Genomic DNA, 17,873 nt, shown 5'->3' on the forward strand with positions numbered 1-17,873 from the left:
AATGTGTTTTATATGAGCAGGTCCACTTACTTTGAATGCCTTTCTACATGAAAGCTAACAAGTGAGGAGCCCTAGAGCTTGGACCTAGCCTTGTCCCCAATTCACTGAGACAGAGTCAGTTTTAAAAACTATTAAGTCAGAGAAGTGAAGATGGCCATGTTCAGAAGGTCAGAAGGGTTACGTGGTGCTTAAGTTTTCAGACCATGAATCACTGGATAGCGAGGTCAGAATGAAGGAAATTGTGTTCAGAAGGTTGTTTTCCATAAATGTGCAACTCCCTTGTACTTCTTGAAGAGATAAGTGTGTGAGGCAAGATATTCCTGACAAGCCTTGCTTTACTGTCACATTGCCCCTGAAGGGTATAATTAAGTAACCCAATTTCCAACAGCCAGGTGAACTCTGCGGGGAATGTATCTAAGCAACTGTGGGTTTGGGAGGGCTGTGGCACTGGTATTGAGATCTTGGTGTCTGGATTGCAAGATACTTCCTAAGAAGAGTATCTGATCGGGGCTTGCACTGGGGAGTGCACCAGATAGGTCTACGTAGCAGTTGGGAGAGCTAGAACCCGGAAAATAGCAGTGTGGCCCAGTGGCACTGGCTACAGCTTTGGGCTAGGTTAGGATACCAAGGTGTTAGGAAGGGCTGCATTCAGGTAGCTAATCTGAGCTATCATCTGTGCCACTAGACCTGCAGTGCTATTTTAATCGCAGTAGCTCAAGCAGAGCTAGCTTTTGTACATCGACTAATATTAGAAATTTTACCTCCCAACAGCTGAGTATACATGCCACTGAAGGTAGTGATCAGTTACTATCAAGACCCAGGGACTTGAAGCATATGGGATCTAGAGATTAAATCCAATCAAAACAGAGTGTGGGACAAGGACATGTTGTGATGGTATCCTTTATAATAAATATAGTCTGAAATAACAAAACATAAGCATTTCACATTAAATGAAAGAATGTAGCATTGCAAAAAAGGTTACTTCTATACACACACACACACACACACACACACACACACACACACACACAACTGATTTCTCAAGAATTCCTACCTGTTGGATGTGTCTACTACTTCGTTTCTGAGGTTGGTACAGAAGCCAAGTATATAAGACTGGATCAATATTGACTGCTAATCCCTGCACACTGGCCAAAAGTACAGCACCTAGATATCATAAACAGAAAATGAAATTAAAAAGATAAAAAAGATAAACACACATATGTTTTCTTCAGTATCATAAATGCTCTCTCTGAAAAAAAATTACCATTGTGCAGTGATTACCCTTTAAAGATTCACTCCAGTTTTAGAGATGTAACCATTTCAATACTAGGTAACACAAACCACTCAAGTATGATAAAATGGAATTAACTTTTTAATTGTGAACACAGAATGTACTGTAAATTTACCAGATGCCTCTTTTGATTACTTTGGGATGTTTAAAATGTTATTGATAGCATAATACAATATGAATGCTTTTGCAAAATGGCAATTTTGAAAGTGATAAAGATTTCTAAGTACAACATATGACCCTACATCTTTACAAAGAGAATCAGAAAAAGTATCGTGTATATACTTGAACATAAGCCCATTCGTTTATAAGATGACCCCCCAAATTAGAGAGAAAAATGGTAAAAAGTCACTGACCCGTTTATAAGTCAAATCTAGGGTACAGACATCCAGTCCCAGCTCCTCAGGGTCAGCATCAGCATGGAGGCTCTCAGCTGAGCTTTTAGAACATCACAGTTTAACACTGAGCTTTTATCACTTCCAGGCTGAAAGATTTGCTGGCTGCTGGGAAGTGTTAAAACTCATTGTTAAAGCTTTAAGTATTATCAATGTTATCAGTTAAGAGTGTTATCAGTTAAGTGTCCCTCAACTGAGAGACTCCATGCTAGCAGCTAGCAAGTCCTCCAGCATAAGTTGCTTTGTGCAGCTTGGAAAAAAACAGATCACAAGCCCACTCCCCCCACCCCAGCTCTTCACAGCAGGATTTTTTTTTGCAAAAGAAGTCAGTTTCTGAATGAGTATATACAGTAAATTGGAAAGGAGGAAAGAACAACAGAGATTCTCACAGAAGAAAATAATTCTGCATAATGTTAACCTCTGCATACAAAAGCCCCTTGCACATCACATAAGATTGCTGTTAATTTCTGACCATCAATGATTTCATAAATTATTCACAGTCTTTGAGGAAGCCCAATGACAGGTTGGAGCATAAGGGGGGATTTCCCTGGGACCCGGAGATTCATAGGGGAACAGTGCTCCCAGTCACCGCCACTGCTACTGTGGCAGCAACTAGAGATGCAGGCCCCTTTGAATTGCTGCAGGAGTGCCCTTACATGCTGTTCTGAGGGCTTGGGAAGAGGGGAATTGCAGTCTGCAGGGTGCTAAGGACTGACTGTCCCTGACCCTGCCCCTTCAGGGGAATGGAACCAGGTGCCTTCCACATCTTGCCTCAAGGCCAGCATAGACTGTGGGCCCTGCTGCCTTTGGGTCAAGTCCTTCACGACTGTCTTTGGAAGACAGTTTGGAAGATTTTAGGAATCATGAAAGCCAATCAACTTCTCTAAACACCTACATTTCACAAGGCTTCCCCTAACTTTGGGGAAGGGAGGTGGACCTGAACAAATACTTCTTCTTGTTCACTGCAGAATTCCCAGTTCTGGCTAGGATCATATGTATTTCTGCTAATTACCCTTATTGAGATGGACAGGCCTTACTCCCTCACTATTGCAATAGACTGCATAAAAATTTAAAATGAACCTAAACAGTGAACCTAAAAAGTTGGACAGATTCCAGACACAAAGTTACAGCTCACTTCATTTATAGTATAGACCGCAAAGTTCTCATGGAAAATGAAGTGCATCACAAAGGCCAATGCTACTGATCACCATTTTTACTGCCCAAGGCACCTCCAAATTAAGGGGGGGCCCTCAATTGTGGTCATACCCCTTTGGCTTCTGATAAGCGGTCAGTCTGACAATTCATAACCACTCTTTTGTTTCCAGCACCTGCTGAGGCTTCTGTGTTTCTCTCAGAGTCAGAGCAGTAAAACAGTTGGAGAAAGAACAAACCCAAATGTCCAGCCGAGACCTTTTGGGAAGATTAGTGGGTTGCGGAAATCACAAGACAGCAGAACTGAGTATATCATATAAACCCCTATTCATCACATCACAAAAGTGAGAAACTTGGCAGCTTTGCAAATGCTGTGGGGAAAAAGGAAGCAGCAAACAAAATGGAGAAAATACACAAAAATTCTTGGTTTTCCTTTTTACTTTTTTTCCTGAAAACACAGCTGTTTTCACAAAAAATCATGAATGTAACCCAAAGCGTACTTCTCTCCCTAGACTCTTCTCAGCCAACAGAAACACTATGGAAGAACTGAGCCTTGTAGCCCCGGGCCCAAAGAAAGCAATTTAACCCATTCTCCTCTCATCCTTCTCCTCCCTCCCCCCCCAAAAAAACCCCCAAACACTTGCAATTGGACATTGGGGTCAACATTTTCTGTATTGAGCAGGGGGATGCTTTGGAGCATTCTTACAGCTGATGCGTTGCCCAAACCAGATTTCAATTATCCCTCTGTCCTGGGCAGAACATCGTTTGGGTGCATGTTGTCAGATATACTCTCTACTGGTAAGTAGGGTAAGGCAAAACACTAGAGAGGGAGACATTATACACACTAGAAAAAGCTTTCCTACAAGACTAACCAGAATATTAAAAAAATAAAAAAGATAGAAAAGAGAAAAAAGGAAACTGAACCATGAAAAGGAAACAATCATACCACATTTTGGTTTTGAAAAGATTGTATTCAAAATGTTATGAGACAGCTGAAGGCTTCCTAAACATGAATATGTATTTGCATTCCCACCTCTTTTATAACCAGTGTTTTAGATCATGCAGATAGGAAGTGCTGTGAAATATTTCTGTTTGGGTTCTCTTCAATTTATGAAATCCTTAGACCCAGTGAACAAAAAGTTTAGATTATCTCCCACGGAAAACATTCTTTCATCACACATAAGGAAATTAACTACTGACACCTAAATATAAAATAGCACGAAGTTTAAAAAATGCTCTAGGTATGCACAGAAACAAAGCTAGTAATTGTAATGCAAACAACTTCTTAAAGCTATTAGTTCAAATTAGCACAAAATTCCTCATCGTCAAGTAGTTTATGTTTAACATTTTAATAGGTTCTTGAAAAAGTTTCATGTATTTCATTTATTTTCTTCAGTATAAGCAATATAGTACAAATTTATTTTAATTTCCACAAATGTCAACATTTAGCAACTATGATTATCAGTGTGGTGTCTTAACGAATGATTAGTAATGCTTAAGATGGGATTTTTAACAGGAATAGGAGAGATAGCTATCTAAATACTACTAAAATCAAACTTCACATGCAAGTTGTCCAACTGCAAAACCAGCATCCTTGTCTCTTGTATCAATTGCAGTTAACATCTGTGTATGTAATAAGACGTTCTTTATCCTTACAATATGTCGAGTGCTTGTTTTCTTTATAATCAAATTTTGGGTGCATTTTAAACGCTACCATTGTCAGCAGTCACAGTTGTTTCCAATCCTCATGATTTTATCATTAGCTTCCCAATATAGGATTTTTTTCTTAAAACACCAGTTTCTTGAGTTATACCATAATTTCAGTTTTCATTTTTATTAGAACTTTCTAGACCTCACAGTTATGGAGAAAAGCTTTGAAAGGGACGCTCAAAGCTCAAAAGACCAGAAGACAAATAAAAAGATCCCAGAATGTTTTTGTATAATATTTAATTATTTTCAAATCGATTTAATGGTTATTTGGGGATTGAGTCATGATACTTATATCTGTGGGGTTGGCAGTACTTCTGTCTAAGTAGAGAACTAAGGCTAACACCAGACTAACACGGCTACATTTCTATCACTATTTAACGTGTAAATATTTGTCTTACAAAAATTAGTGTGTAATTAGAATTTTTTTAAAAACCAGTCAAATAAGCCTTTCGTAGTTAGACTTGCAGACAGATATCACCAGGGCTTGACAATCTATGTAATCTACTCGCCCGTGGCGAGTAGATTACAACCCAGAAGAGCCGGGTTTTGGACGATCTGCGCATGCGCAGAACGCCGGACAGCACGGCTGGCGACTGGGGCTTGCAAAGGCTCAGCGAGCCCTGGATATCACAATGTGTAATTGATAAAAATTTGGTGACTTACTGTAGCCATCATAATGCAAAATCTAAGTGTTCAATTCTCACTTAAATTTTACTATATTGAGATGTCTGTTCTACCTGTCTGCCTCAGTGATTCCAGATAAAACAACAAATGGTCTGGTAGCACTTTATAGACAAACAAAACATGTAGATGGTATCATGAGCTTTTGTGGGCACAGCTCACTTATTCAGATGAGCGGAGTTTTGAGTTTAAGATGTGCAGACCCAAAATAAATAGGAGAGGAAAGGGGGGAGGGAAGACAGGAAGCTAGAGGGAATCAGTAAGTATCTGAAGATTGGAAAGTTAAAACAAAGCAGATAAGAATCAAAGTCAATTGATAGTATCCTTCCTGACATAGGAGTCTATACAAAGAGCTGTTTGCACCTTCAACAACTGTTAAGTTGATAGTGTCCCAACCATCCTTCATCAGGACTGAGTCGTTTAGCATGTGAATTAAATTTGTGGGTAATCTCTAATTCCAGTGTTTCTCTGTGTATCTGGCTAGTAGAACTGATTTGTGACAAGACAGCCACCTGAAGATCTTTTAAACAGTGATTAGGAAGATTAAAGTATTCCCCAATAGGTTTCTGTATGTTTCCTTTACGTATATCTGATTTGTGTCCATTGATTCTTTCCCGCAGAAACTGTCCAGTTGGTCCAATATATATAGCAGTGGTGCATTGCTGGCATTTGATGACGTAGATCAAATTACTGGATGAGCAGTCAATGACCTTCAATTCACATGCTAATGGCCTCAATCCGTGATGAAGGATGGTTGGGGCACTATCAACTTAACAGTCATTGAAGATGCAAACAGCTCTTTGTATAGACTCCTGTGTCAGGAAGGATACTATCAATTGAATTTGATTCTTATCTGCTTCGTTTTAACTACCTAATCTTCAGATACTTACTGATTCACTCAAGCTCCCTGTCTCCCCCCCTCCTTTTTTTTCCTGTCATCCCTCCCACCTTCTCTCCTATTTATTTTGGGTCTGCACATCCTAAACTCAAAATTCCGGTCATCTGAAGAAGTGGGCAATGCCCACGAAAGCTCATGATACCGTCGACATGTTTTGTTAGTCTATAAAGTGCTACCAGACTATTTGTTGTTTTTTTGTGTACAGACTAACTTGGCTACCCCCTGAAGCTCCAGATAAAATGCATGCCACTGTGTCCCTCAGGTTGATATTTTACAAGGCAATCTTACAGGGTTGTTGTATATGTTATAAAACTGACAAAAATGTGCATGCTTAATTTTTATGCTGTGTAACGTCAGTCTCTAATCTCTGCTTCAGCTTTCATTCTTCAGTTTGGGATGTAACTGGAAATGATTGTGGTGCCCTGGGATAGCTAATTGGTAAAGCCTGTTTAGAATGTGGCTAAGTGAGCCATTTTGGCAGTAAGCAGAGAAGCAAAGCACACTTCTCCCCTAAGTTGTCTCCCAGGCTAAAATTAAACAGAGTTAGATATTTTCACTTTTAGTGATTTACTGTGGATCTGTTCTGAGTCAAGCCATCATAAAGAGCTCTAATTGCCAGCACACTCTTGTACAAAAGAACTTTTTTAATGTGTGTTATATGTAGGTCTGTGTGTAGTACAGTGAATTTATCTCATGATGATAAATGAAAAACAAAACTGTTTTCATTCCCTTTCCCCTTTGAAATAATTGGATATTAAATTTATGATTCCAAGTTAACCTGTATCAACACCTTAGCATTCATGGACTCTAAGACACTTCAAAGTCATGAGGTCATTGCAGGAATAATTCATGATGTGGTTTATATAGCATGTTGGTGTAATGTTTTCTTAAGCTCCTTAGTTACAAAAAATAAACAAAACTTGTCAGAATTAATTTTCATTAAACAATTTTCATTTGTTTTATTTGTCTTCTCTCCCTCAACAAAATCCCAAATTTATTACTAGAATGATGTTGCTGGGTTTTTTTAAAAAAAAGCTATTACTATTTTTTTTCCCCAGAGAAATATTTAAAATCTTGAGATGAAGCGTTTCTGTTCTCAAGTGTGGAATTGGAAACAATTTATATATATTATATCTTTAATTTTGAGATTTCAGGAAGTGTTCTGACAGTAGAATATTCTTTCTTTTCTTCCAAAGATTAAATATGCTGAGCACAATCTCTATCATTCCTGTTTACAAAGTCTCAAGACTACTACTTATCCTAGGTCATCCACAAAATTAGCAATATTACTGCTGTCATATGCTTGCTGTTGAGTTAGAATAATTTCACTTACCACTGGAATATTTTGAACAATGGACTCACTTTGACAAAAAAATGTCAGACACACTCAGAGTCCCAGGAACCCTTCCCCTTCAAGAAGAACCCTGCCACAAAAGTCCACTCTTACCTCTTCTCCCCAAACAATTATCTTTCCTCCCAAAGTGTTCCTTCTCCTCCACCCATCCCTCTTTCACTCTCCACTGATCAAATCCCTTCATTAGCCTATATTCTTTTCTCTCATCAAAGGCCTCCTCTTTCTCCTCCAAATGCTCTCAACTCCCCACAAATCTGTTCTCTCAAGTCTCCCTCATGCCTATCTTCCTTCCTGCCATCAAAGATTCCTCCCATAATCTTCATCACTGTCTTCTAAGATTGTGCCTTCCCACAAACTCTTCTCAGACACCAGTGCCGTCCCCCAGAAATGTGAACAACCTTTATTCCCATACCTGATCCTCCCTCTTAGTAGTTCAGGGGTAAAAAAACAAGGAAGAACGGTTAGAGCTGCTTGGAAAAGGAGCTGATGGCAAAGTCCCACTGCCCAAGCTTGGGCACTCTCTGGTCAATCCTTACATCTGGAGATGATGATTTCAGGAGGGGAGTTGGGTTGGAAGGGAACAGAGAGAGCTGCTGACCTGCCTATCAGGGAGACAGAATGGGTTTCCAAAGACAGGAAATAGCAACTTCTGATGCCTCCTCCTTGCTGAGTTCATCAACTGATCATTCCCTTAATGACCTTAAAACATGTATATTGCTTCAAAGAGACTTTAACTCCAGACTTCAATGAGAAGCTTCAGAATTGCCATTCATGCTTAAATTTGACACTTTATTTATGGGTTTAAACAAAGACTCTAATTATCTCACTCATTACAAAGATAGCTTCCCCAATTATCACCCCTATGTCATTACCTCACATAAACATACCTTCCCCCCTCACCCTGACTCTGTTCTAAAATTTGATTTGTCAATTTCACATGCGTTCTTTTTTTTTTATTGTATCACTTTGGTATATATGGTTGTGCCGATTTTCTTCCACGTATTTATCTGAGGAAGTGGCCCACAAAAGCTCATCACCTAATTAACCATCTTGTTAGTCTTTAAAGTGGTACATAGTTCTGTCTTCATGCTTAAATTTGACACTTTATTTATGGGTTTAAACAAAGACTCTAATTATCTTACCCATTACAAAGATAGCTTCCCCAATTATCACCTCTAATATCATTAGCTCACAGACATTTACCTCCCCCCCATCCCCCTTCTGTTCTGAAATTTGATTTGTCCTTTTCATTTATACATAATCCTGTTTTTTGTATCTTATCCAGTGAGAGAGAGAATTCTGAGTGCAACTGTATCAGGTAACCTTAGACTACGATAGAACCTCGGAGTTATGAACACCACAGGAATGGAGAGTGTTTAAAACTGAGCAAAAACATTATAGTTCTTTTAAGAGTTTACAACTGAACATTGAGTTAATACTGCTTTGAAACTTTACTATGGAGAAGAAATATGCTGTTTTCTCTTTATTTTTAATTCTTTATGTTTAACATGGACCTGTACTGTATTGTGGGTTTTTTTTGGGAGGGGTTGTCTCTGGTGCTGCCTGGTTGCATACTTCCAGTTCCTAATTTGTGTGTTCCCCATGTCAGTTCTTAACTCTGGTGTTCATAATTGTGAGGTTCTACTGTACTTTTTTCTTTCCTCTTTTTGCCTGACCCTCCCTCCCCTCCCGTCCCCCACCCTCTCCCAATCATCTTCTGTCAGGGGAGGGGGGATTGTTGAAAGCTGAGCGAAGAAACAACATTTTTCAATCAAGCTGAATTATTTGTTGGGATGGGGGGGGAGGGGCGGGAAGGAGAGATTTACCCAGATATTTCTAAGTGTACACCATGGCCCTAATGGTGTTCCTTTATATTATCGAAGACTTCATAACAATTGTTTTCAATATTTATATTTTGTATTTCTTAGCTAGAAAGGGATATGAGATAAATGTGTGAATTGGACTTTGAAAGTGAGCCACAGTATGTGAATAAGACCAGTTCTTCACTGAAACCTGAATTTAATTTGCAGATGACAAGAAAAAAGTACAAACCACTTCTAATAAAATTTAAGACACTTCAGTGCTTTCTCCTGAAAAAGATAAAATAGTAATTAAAGAATCTTTAATTAAATATAAAACCTTCCTGTTTATGGCCCAATCTTGATGCCAGGGGACTTAATGAGAGACTTCTGTGACTGTTGGGTCAACCCTTAATTTTTGGCATGATAGCTAAATTTAAATTTAGCTGATTAACTAGAATCCTTTTATGCTTGGATCTCTTCAGAAAGTTCCCATAAAAAAGAATCTGTTTATGTCACATGTACATATATTTACCCATCAACATAGAATCTAAGCAGCAAATGCTGAAGTAAAATTTAGTAAGTGGTTAGTAGGAACCCAAATTTAGCTGACACTGAAAAACTAAAAGGCAAAATATTTTAATATTTTAATTATTTATCTGGCTACTTGAGCTTTTTTTTAATCAGACTTAAGGGATGAACAACTAAAGAGGTTTAAGAAACTCAACAAGAGTGTCCTCCTCCACCTGACCTTTGAGCTCTATGGAGTTAAGGCTGATGGATAATCAAAATTATACTTTAACTTGAAACGTCTGATCTCCTCTAACAGTTTGAACTGAATTCATTTTTTGCAGCACTAAATCATGTTACCAGCTAAACCTATTTTTGGTGCTTTGGGTGAATTTATTATATACATTTTTTCCACTAATTTTTGTCCATAGGTGGAATCCTCTCTAACTCCCTCCTCTGGGGAAGTCTGTCCAATTCATATTTTTTATTTGGCACATAAAATTAATCTATAATTAAGGCTAGCTGACATCCAACTGTCTTTTAAAGATGCAGGACACCCTCATAATTTTGTCTGCTAAAACTTTTGATAAATGCTAATTATTGTAATCTACTCCATACCAACCTTCCAGCATTTTCTGTTTCCAGTCTTCAGATCATGCTTCAAGGCTTATTTATAGTTCGTACTGTACACATGTTACTCTTTTATTTTATGTCCTTCTACTGGTTTCTCCTTAAATTGAAGATTTATTTTTAAGGTTTATTACTGACATTTAAAACGATCAGATCACAAAGCCTCTTCTAGCTACAGGAGTTCCTCTGTGTGTGTTCCAACTCAGAGCCTGTTCTATACTCATGATTTATCTTTGTGTATTTTTTGACTGCCTCTTGCACATTGTACTCCTCAAGCCTTCCTCACTTAACTGCAGTTTGATACTATTTCCTGCCTTATAAAATTCAACAGGTTTGATCACTTTTTATATAAAAAGAAATTTAAATTTAACATTTTAGCTTTATTAAATTTTGTGAACTGTCTTCTATTGTTGAATACTATATCTTTGCTGTCTGCGTCTAAAGTATGTTGATATAAACAAAAGGACTGTATAAATTAAAATTCTGTTCATGAGGTTCTCTAGATACAGAAAAATTGCAATACGCATGCGACAGCAGTTCACGTTCCTCCACCTATAGTGCTAATGAACCTTCTCCGGGACTTGGAAGTTCTATTTTGAAGGCAGAGAACAAAGTACTGTATGCTAAATATGCCCATTTGATCCTTAGTTCTCTACTTAGAAGAACTGCCAACCTCACAGATATAAGTATCATGACTCAATCCCCAAATAACCATTAAATTGATTTAAAAATAATTAAATATTATAAAAAAACATTTTGGGATCTTCGATACAACCACATTTGCTCTAATCCCAATGACAGAGACCAGAAACTTCAGGATCTCTACCAAGCATTTATAAACCTCAACTACCCACCCGGAGAAATAAAAAAGCAAATTGAAAGAACCAGACGAATACTTAGAAACCAACTACTTCAAGATAGACCCAAGAAAACCAACAATAGAACACCACTTGTCATCACCTACAACCCCCAACTTAAACCTGTCCAACACATTATCAATAAACTACAGCCTATACTGGAACAGGATACTAAACTCCAAGAGGCTCTGGGAGACAGACCCATAGTCTCCTATAGACAACCACCTAACCTCAAGATGATTCTTACCAACAACCACAGGACATACCACACTGATACTAACCCTGGTACTTTCCCTTGCAATAAACCCCGTTGCCAGCTTTGTCCACATATTCACTCTGCTGATACCATTATTGGACCTAACCAAGTGAGTTGTAAGATCAAGAGCACAAATTCCTGCGCATCCAGAAATATAATTTATGCAATCATGTGCCGAAAGTGTCTGTCTGCTATGTTCATTAGACAGACGTCTCAGACACTTCGCCAAAGGATCAATGCACACAAAACAGATACCAGACAGGATCACAAAGAAAAAACAGTTGCTTGCCATTTCAACCAGAAAGGACATTGTCTCAACAACTTGATTACCTGCATCCTGCTTCAAAGGCCTTTTAAGACTTCACTTGAAAGAGAATCCTCTGAACTGTCATTCATGCTTAAATTCGACACTTTACCCTCAAGTTTGAATAAAGACGCTAATTATCTTACCCATTACAAAGATAGCTTCCCCAATTATCACCTCTAATATCATTAGCTCACAGACATTTACCTCCTCCCCCCATCACCTTCTGTTCTAAAATTTGATTTGTCCTTTTCATATGTGTTCATTTTTTAAATTGTATCCTTTGGTATATATGGTTGTGACAATTTTCTTCCACTATTTGATCTGAGGAAGTGGGTCTGGCCCACGAAAGCTCATCACCTATTAAACCATCTTGTTAGTCTTTAAAGTGATACATAGTCCCGTTTTTTATTTACACGTTACTTACCTCAAAGAAAAAAATACAATGAAATGGGCTGGATTTTGGCAGAAAGAAAACTTAGTTTTTAAGGTGAGTGGAAAGACCAATATGAGCCCAGTCATGATCCCATCACAACCCTAACTGACTTCAATATAGGTAGGATTAGATTCAATGTGACTGCTACAAACTTCATTTTTATGTAATTCTGAAGTGTTAGTAAAATGCCAAATATATTTCATCTCAATTCTCTCCTATTGTTTGAAAATACTGTAGAATAAGAAACAAAACCCATATATTTTTATTTAACATTACACAGGATACCTAAAGGCAAAAATATTCACTAGGGAAACCTATGTTATAAACAATGCACAGAAACTTGTGGAAAATGAATACACATTTGTAGAGTTCCACAGTTACTTTGGTAAACTTTTAAATTTTCTTTAAAATTCCCAAGTACAATTGAAAAGGCCAGTTGTTTAGCCCAATATTCAAACCCTTTTGTAACTACCATAGTATCTTCCCCACTAAAATCTTAAAACTATATTCCCCCATCAACTCTGGCATTTTAAAATACAGTTTTCCCACTGATCACTCAAACATATATTTTTTCCAAACACATACGAAGATTCCTAAATATTTATTTATGTTTTAGTGCCATGTACCTTCCAAGTAACAGCTTTTGGTCATAGGAAACATTTAATAGTTTAATGGTCAACGCTTATATGTTATGCACTGTAACTAAGTATCTACTGAACATAAAAGTAAAAATATACAAATATTAAAATGTAAAGTTTTGAAATGCTTTTCCCCCAGTAACTGTTTACTAGTTGTTTTATTTCCTTTGAACAAAACTATGCATCTTGACTTCTAATGGTACAGGGATATGGGATTGGGAAGTTGGTTAAAGAAGAAACAACACTTATTTGGGAAAATGTGCAAATGTATGGGCAGCTGCAGCATTCATGATGTGTGTCCACTCTCTTCTGGGTTATTTCTGATTTGTCTTGGTGAAAACATGGTGACAGATGGCTGTTATTACCCTGCTGAGCCAAACAGTTCTCTCTCCTAAACTGTAGCTCTTAAAATAAGGATAATTTCTTTATAAACTATTATGAACCTTTCTTATGCCCATATTCATGATTTAGATACATCTGTTTAGCTATTATAACCTTTTTACTATTTATGATACGATGTTGCTATAGTGAAGGTATACAATACGCAGCCTCATATTTAGCAGATTTTCAACAGTTTATAACTTGGCCAAATCTGAGTGAATGTTCAGGGTGTCAGCAAAAAGCACTTCCCTGAGCTGTTATAACCACCATGCCAAATTTCAATGTCTTGCTGATAACCAGAGAAATCTCAGAGCTCTTAAAATACCTTTTTTTCATAACGGAAAATGATAGGCAACTTAAATATAAATTTGAGAGGGATAGCTGACTTAGTCCGCAACACGAAAAACTTAAAAAACAACAAATAGTCTGATAGCACTGTAAAGACTAACAAAACATGTAGATGGTATCATGGGCTTTCGTGGGCACAGCCCACAGACTAAATATAGTGAAAACCCTCTGAAAAAGACTGATGAGAACAACTAATCCAAAAAATGACAAACACTGCTCTTCTTAAATGGATAATCTAATCCAATCTGGACTAAGTAGCAAGAGAATAATATTACACAAAGATATTAATCAAGTCCTGGGTGGGAGCCTTGAAGATTTGCACAACGGATATATGAAAAATAGATGCTGCATAAACTGTTAACTCCTCTTTTCTCCATTAGAAAGAGTGTTATGTACTTCTGGTGCAGGAGTGTCAGTGGGAACACAGAATTAAGGATTCGGACAGGCTATCAATTTAAATCATTTCTGGAGTTCAATAGACAGGCTTTAGGCTTTTCACCAAAAGCTAAAAACAGTCTTGAGAATTTCGTAATAGGCTTTGTCCAAACAAAGAAATAAATGACAGATCTCTTTACTAACAATGCTGGACTTATGGGTACCATTTGAATAAAAAAGAACCTCAGAACTGTAGATCCATTGCCAAAGTATTTCATAAATGGATCTGAATAGCTTCTATCAGCATTACCATTTATCCTTGTACTCATATGATTCAACAAGTGATCTAAGAGTCTTAAGTTGTTGGAATGAGCACTTGTGATGAAGTCTGTTAACCCCTCAGGTTTTCAGGAGTGCCAACGACCTAGCCAGCTGGGGAGCACAAAGATGGGGAGTTCAGAAGTAACTTGGGCTCATTAGAGTCTGAAACTCAATACGGAGCAGTTAAAAGGAAGATACTAGTGCTGCTGTGAATGGATGGATCAACAGCCAAACTGCCAGACAGTGCCTGAGTTTTGAATGGTTTAAAAAAAACCTGTAGTTTGGTCTACTTTCCCTTGCATGGCAAAAAGGTAACCTATAGCAGTTTGCTTATTTCTGAGGCAAGAAGAGAATTATAAGACCTGTTTTAAAAGAGTGATTGTTTTATTTAATTTCTCTTGCAGAGCAAGGAAAAATTCCAGTTGTTCAATTCTTTCAGGGTCTAGCATCGAATGTACATATTAAAATAATAATAAAAATTGTGCTCATGGGGTCAGGAATCGTATTTTCATTTTTTTAACCAGGTTCAAGCCTTTCAAACCCTCTTCTTTAAGAGGATCAAAGGCTGTGACTCTCTTCTGGTCGTAAAGACTTTTAGTGTCACTTAAAAAGGGAAAGGGCCCGGGTATTAGGGCTGTTCCAAATTACTGAAAGATGGGGTCTTCTCATTTGAAAAGAGACCATAATATTTATCAGGGGACAAAAAGTTTAGGAAGACAACATACACAACTCTTTTACTAAAGGAGCATAACAAACTGGAGTTCTCATCTTTTCTCATTACTCAGCAGCTGCAAATGGCAACTGCATCACACCCTATCAACCTCTGACTAATAAAGATCCAAGAAACTTTGAACCTAAGAGAACTTAATCATTCTTGGATAACATTCTACATTAAAACAAAACAAATGAAGAAATTCTGATCCCATGAATGGAAATACTGGTAGCTTTAATGGGGATGGAATTCAGTTTATTCATAATGGGTTTTCAGCTTTTCTTGTACCCTCGCAGGCTAAATATGCTTGACCTTTCCAAATGGTCCAGGACTATATACTCACCAACACATACAAAAGATAGTTACAATTATTCTCAACACTAACATCAATAAAACCATGCATTCTAGCTCAGAAAGGAGCCAGTTCACTGGATCTTTAAGATTATTAAAGAAATAAAAAAACCTGGTACCCAATCAGGAATTAAGTACAGTGCTGAGAATACCTACTGAATGAAGACATAGAGGTAAGGAATTAATACTGTTTTGGTAATAAAAGCCCCAACCAAAGGGATGTTGGAGCATGAGCCATGGATCAAAGCTGATTGTAGGAGACTGACCCCCATCCGTATAGGGGTTCACTCCTTCCCTTTCACCCGAAAGAGTCCTCCACTTTCACATTCCTCTTTCATTGGCCCTCAAGGGCAATCCTAGATGCCCAAATCCAGGCTCTGTTCCCCAGAGTCGGGGTGGGGTTGTGAGGGGTACCTAGGCCCGCCCTCTCTCTAGGTCCCAACTCAGGGCCCTAAGAATGGAGACACTCCCTCTCCGTTCAGCTGGTGGGGCTACCCGCCAAAACTCGCTAGCCCGCAAGCAGCAGTCTTCCTCACTGGCCCACCCCCACCTCCCAAGGGTCTTTATCTCTCATCCTCCTTATTTTCAGGCCGCAACTCCTGCCCCCTCCTCAGTCACGGTGGCTCCCTCTCCCATGCGTGCCGCCCCTCCCTGTCCCAGCTGTGCCCTTTTTACCTGCCGGCCTGGCCCCTCCTGGCTCCGCCCGCTCAGGACGTCTCCCATCCCCTTGGGCGGGCCCCCGTGACCTTATATGGCTGGCCCTTGCCCAAGCACCTGCGCTGGCATTCTCCCTTCAGCCCCGCCCACCGAGCCCCTGCCGCTGTTCCCCTCGCTCCCTGCTGTGTGTTGGCCCGTCCCACCCGGAGTCTCCGCTACCAGTATGCCCCAAGCGGGGTGCTCCTGCTCTGCTTTCCCGGGGGAAACCCAGCCCTGCACCACCTCCGCCCATCAGGGGTCTCTTCTCTGCCCCGATAGTGCGGGGCTCCTGCAGCCCGTCACATTAATCTAACAAAAGCTTGAACTGAGAGAATGGATTAATCTCTCATAAATGATGAGATGGGGGGGTGTATAATAAATAAGAGGATAAAACTAGAAAGTTAAAAGAAGAATGGGATATGTATTTAATTTCACTACAGGAAAGAGGAATATATTATTTATATTAACCATAGACTATTATATGGTAAGGCTGTGTGGCAATACAACCTCTTGACTTTATAGTTTTTACATCATGATTATATCTAGATTAGTATACCCAGCGGTGGATATAACACAGGGCGAGTGGGGTGGCTGCCCCGGACCCCGCGCTTAAATAGGTCCCACGCACGCGCTATTACCTGACAGCTGTGGCTGTGGCACATGCGCGAAATTGTGCTGCACGGGCCCCGCGCTTCTATAGGCCCTGCGCACCGCAAAACTCTCATCCGCCTTCGAGTATACCGTGTCTGTAGCTGTAATATGTGAGCACCTCAACATAGGTCATATCTAAGAACTGTGTAGGATTATGACATTTGGTTAATTGTCAAAAGTCCAAAATTTTCAAGACAGTTAACCATGCTCAATTATCTACATATCAGATTCCTATCGTAGATATTGCAACCCACCTTCTTTTATTTATTCATGGCTAGACAGGAAGGTTAACCAAAAACTTATTTTTGTTGTTTACACAGAATCACAGTGTGAAAAGATTTGGGAACCAATGACCTAGAAAAAATTAATTTTGGTCCATTTTGAGTAATCTGCAATACAATCACAGCTTAATTAATTATATAAGTTTTCCTAATATAGTGTACTACTTGTAGAAGCAAGAATTGCCATGATCCAGTGTGCACTAGTGGTGTTTTTTCATTAATTTATTGAGAGGATTTTGTATAACTATGCACTATTTTTTCATCTATCTTAAAACGGGAGCAGTCAGCACTTTTGATAAACGAATGTCCTGAAGTTACCTAGTACAGTGTAGCTTCTGGATCTGTAAATACCTTCATATCACCTGGTGAAGTGTTATTTTGGAATTTCTTACTGTAGTATTACTCTGTGAATTGCCAGAGATCTCTCTTCACCTGTGGCAACAGTATATCAACGGAACTACTTTCCCTCTTTCTCTAGAGTGTTTGTAGCATACTGACTATGAATACCAATAGGTCTTGCACTTAAAAATGTAAACCTAAAATCCCTTTACCAGTAGATGCTTCATGAACCTTCCCTTAAAAGTAATTTGAACAATATGTAGCTATAATTCTTATATTTCTTTTTATTTTTAAGAATTATAGTTCCCAAAAGGCAACAGGAAACATACTGAAGATTTCATGCACTTTCTTGGGTGCTCAATAAAAATATATATTACCAGAGCTGTTGAGCCAAAAGAAAATAATTTTAAGGGCAAACGGTTCTTATAGAACAGACTGGGTTTCATATTGTTCTTTTTTACAGGGGAGATAGAAAAACATTAAGAGAAGAAAAGGAAAGGTAACCTGAAT

At 38.6% G+C, this 17,873-nt stretch overlaps 1 protein-coding gene across 10 annotated transcripts in view; it reads right to left on the minus strand.

The window, feature by feature from the left end:
* Positions 1-17,873, minus strand: part of VPS13B (vacuolar protein sorting 13 homolog B) — a 999,042-nt gene that overhangs the window by 555,312 nt on the left and 425,857 nt on the right. For all 10 annotated transcript variants that reach the window (XR_012901295.1, XR_012901296.1, XM_075920306.1 and 7 more), the window contains one exon: positions 1,055-1,164. Coding sequence is in view for 8 of the 10 variants with exons in the window: in XM_075920306.1 (XP_075776421.1) it covers positions 1,055-1,164 (110 nt within the window). In the remaining 2 variants the exon portion in view is untranslated. The remainder of the gene's footprint in view (positions 1-1,054; positions 1,165-17,873) is intronic.

This window comes from Pelodiscus sinensis, chromosome 2, assembly GCF_049634645.1.
Source record: "Pelodiscus sinensis isolate JC-2024 chromosome 2, ASM4963464v1, whole genome shotgun sequence".
Taxonomy (NCBI): Eukaryota; Metazoa; Chordata; order Testudines; family Trionychidae; genus Pelodiscus; species Pelodiscus sinensis.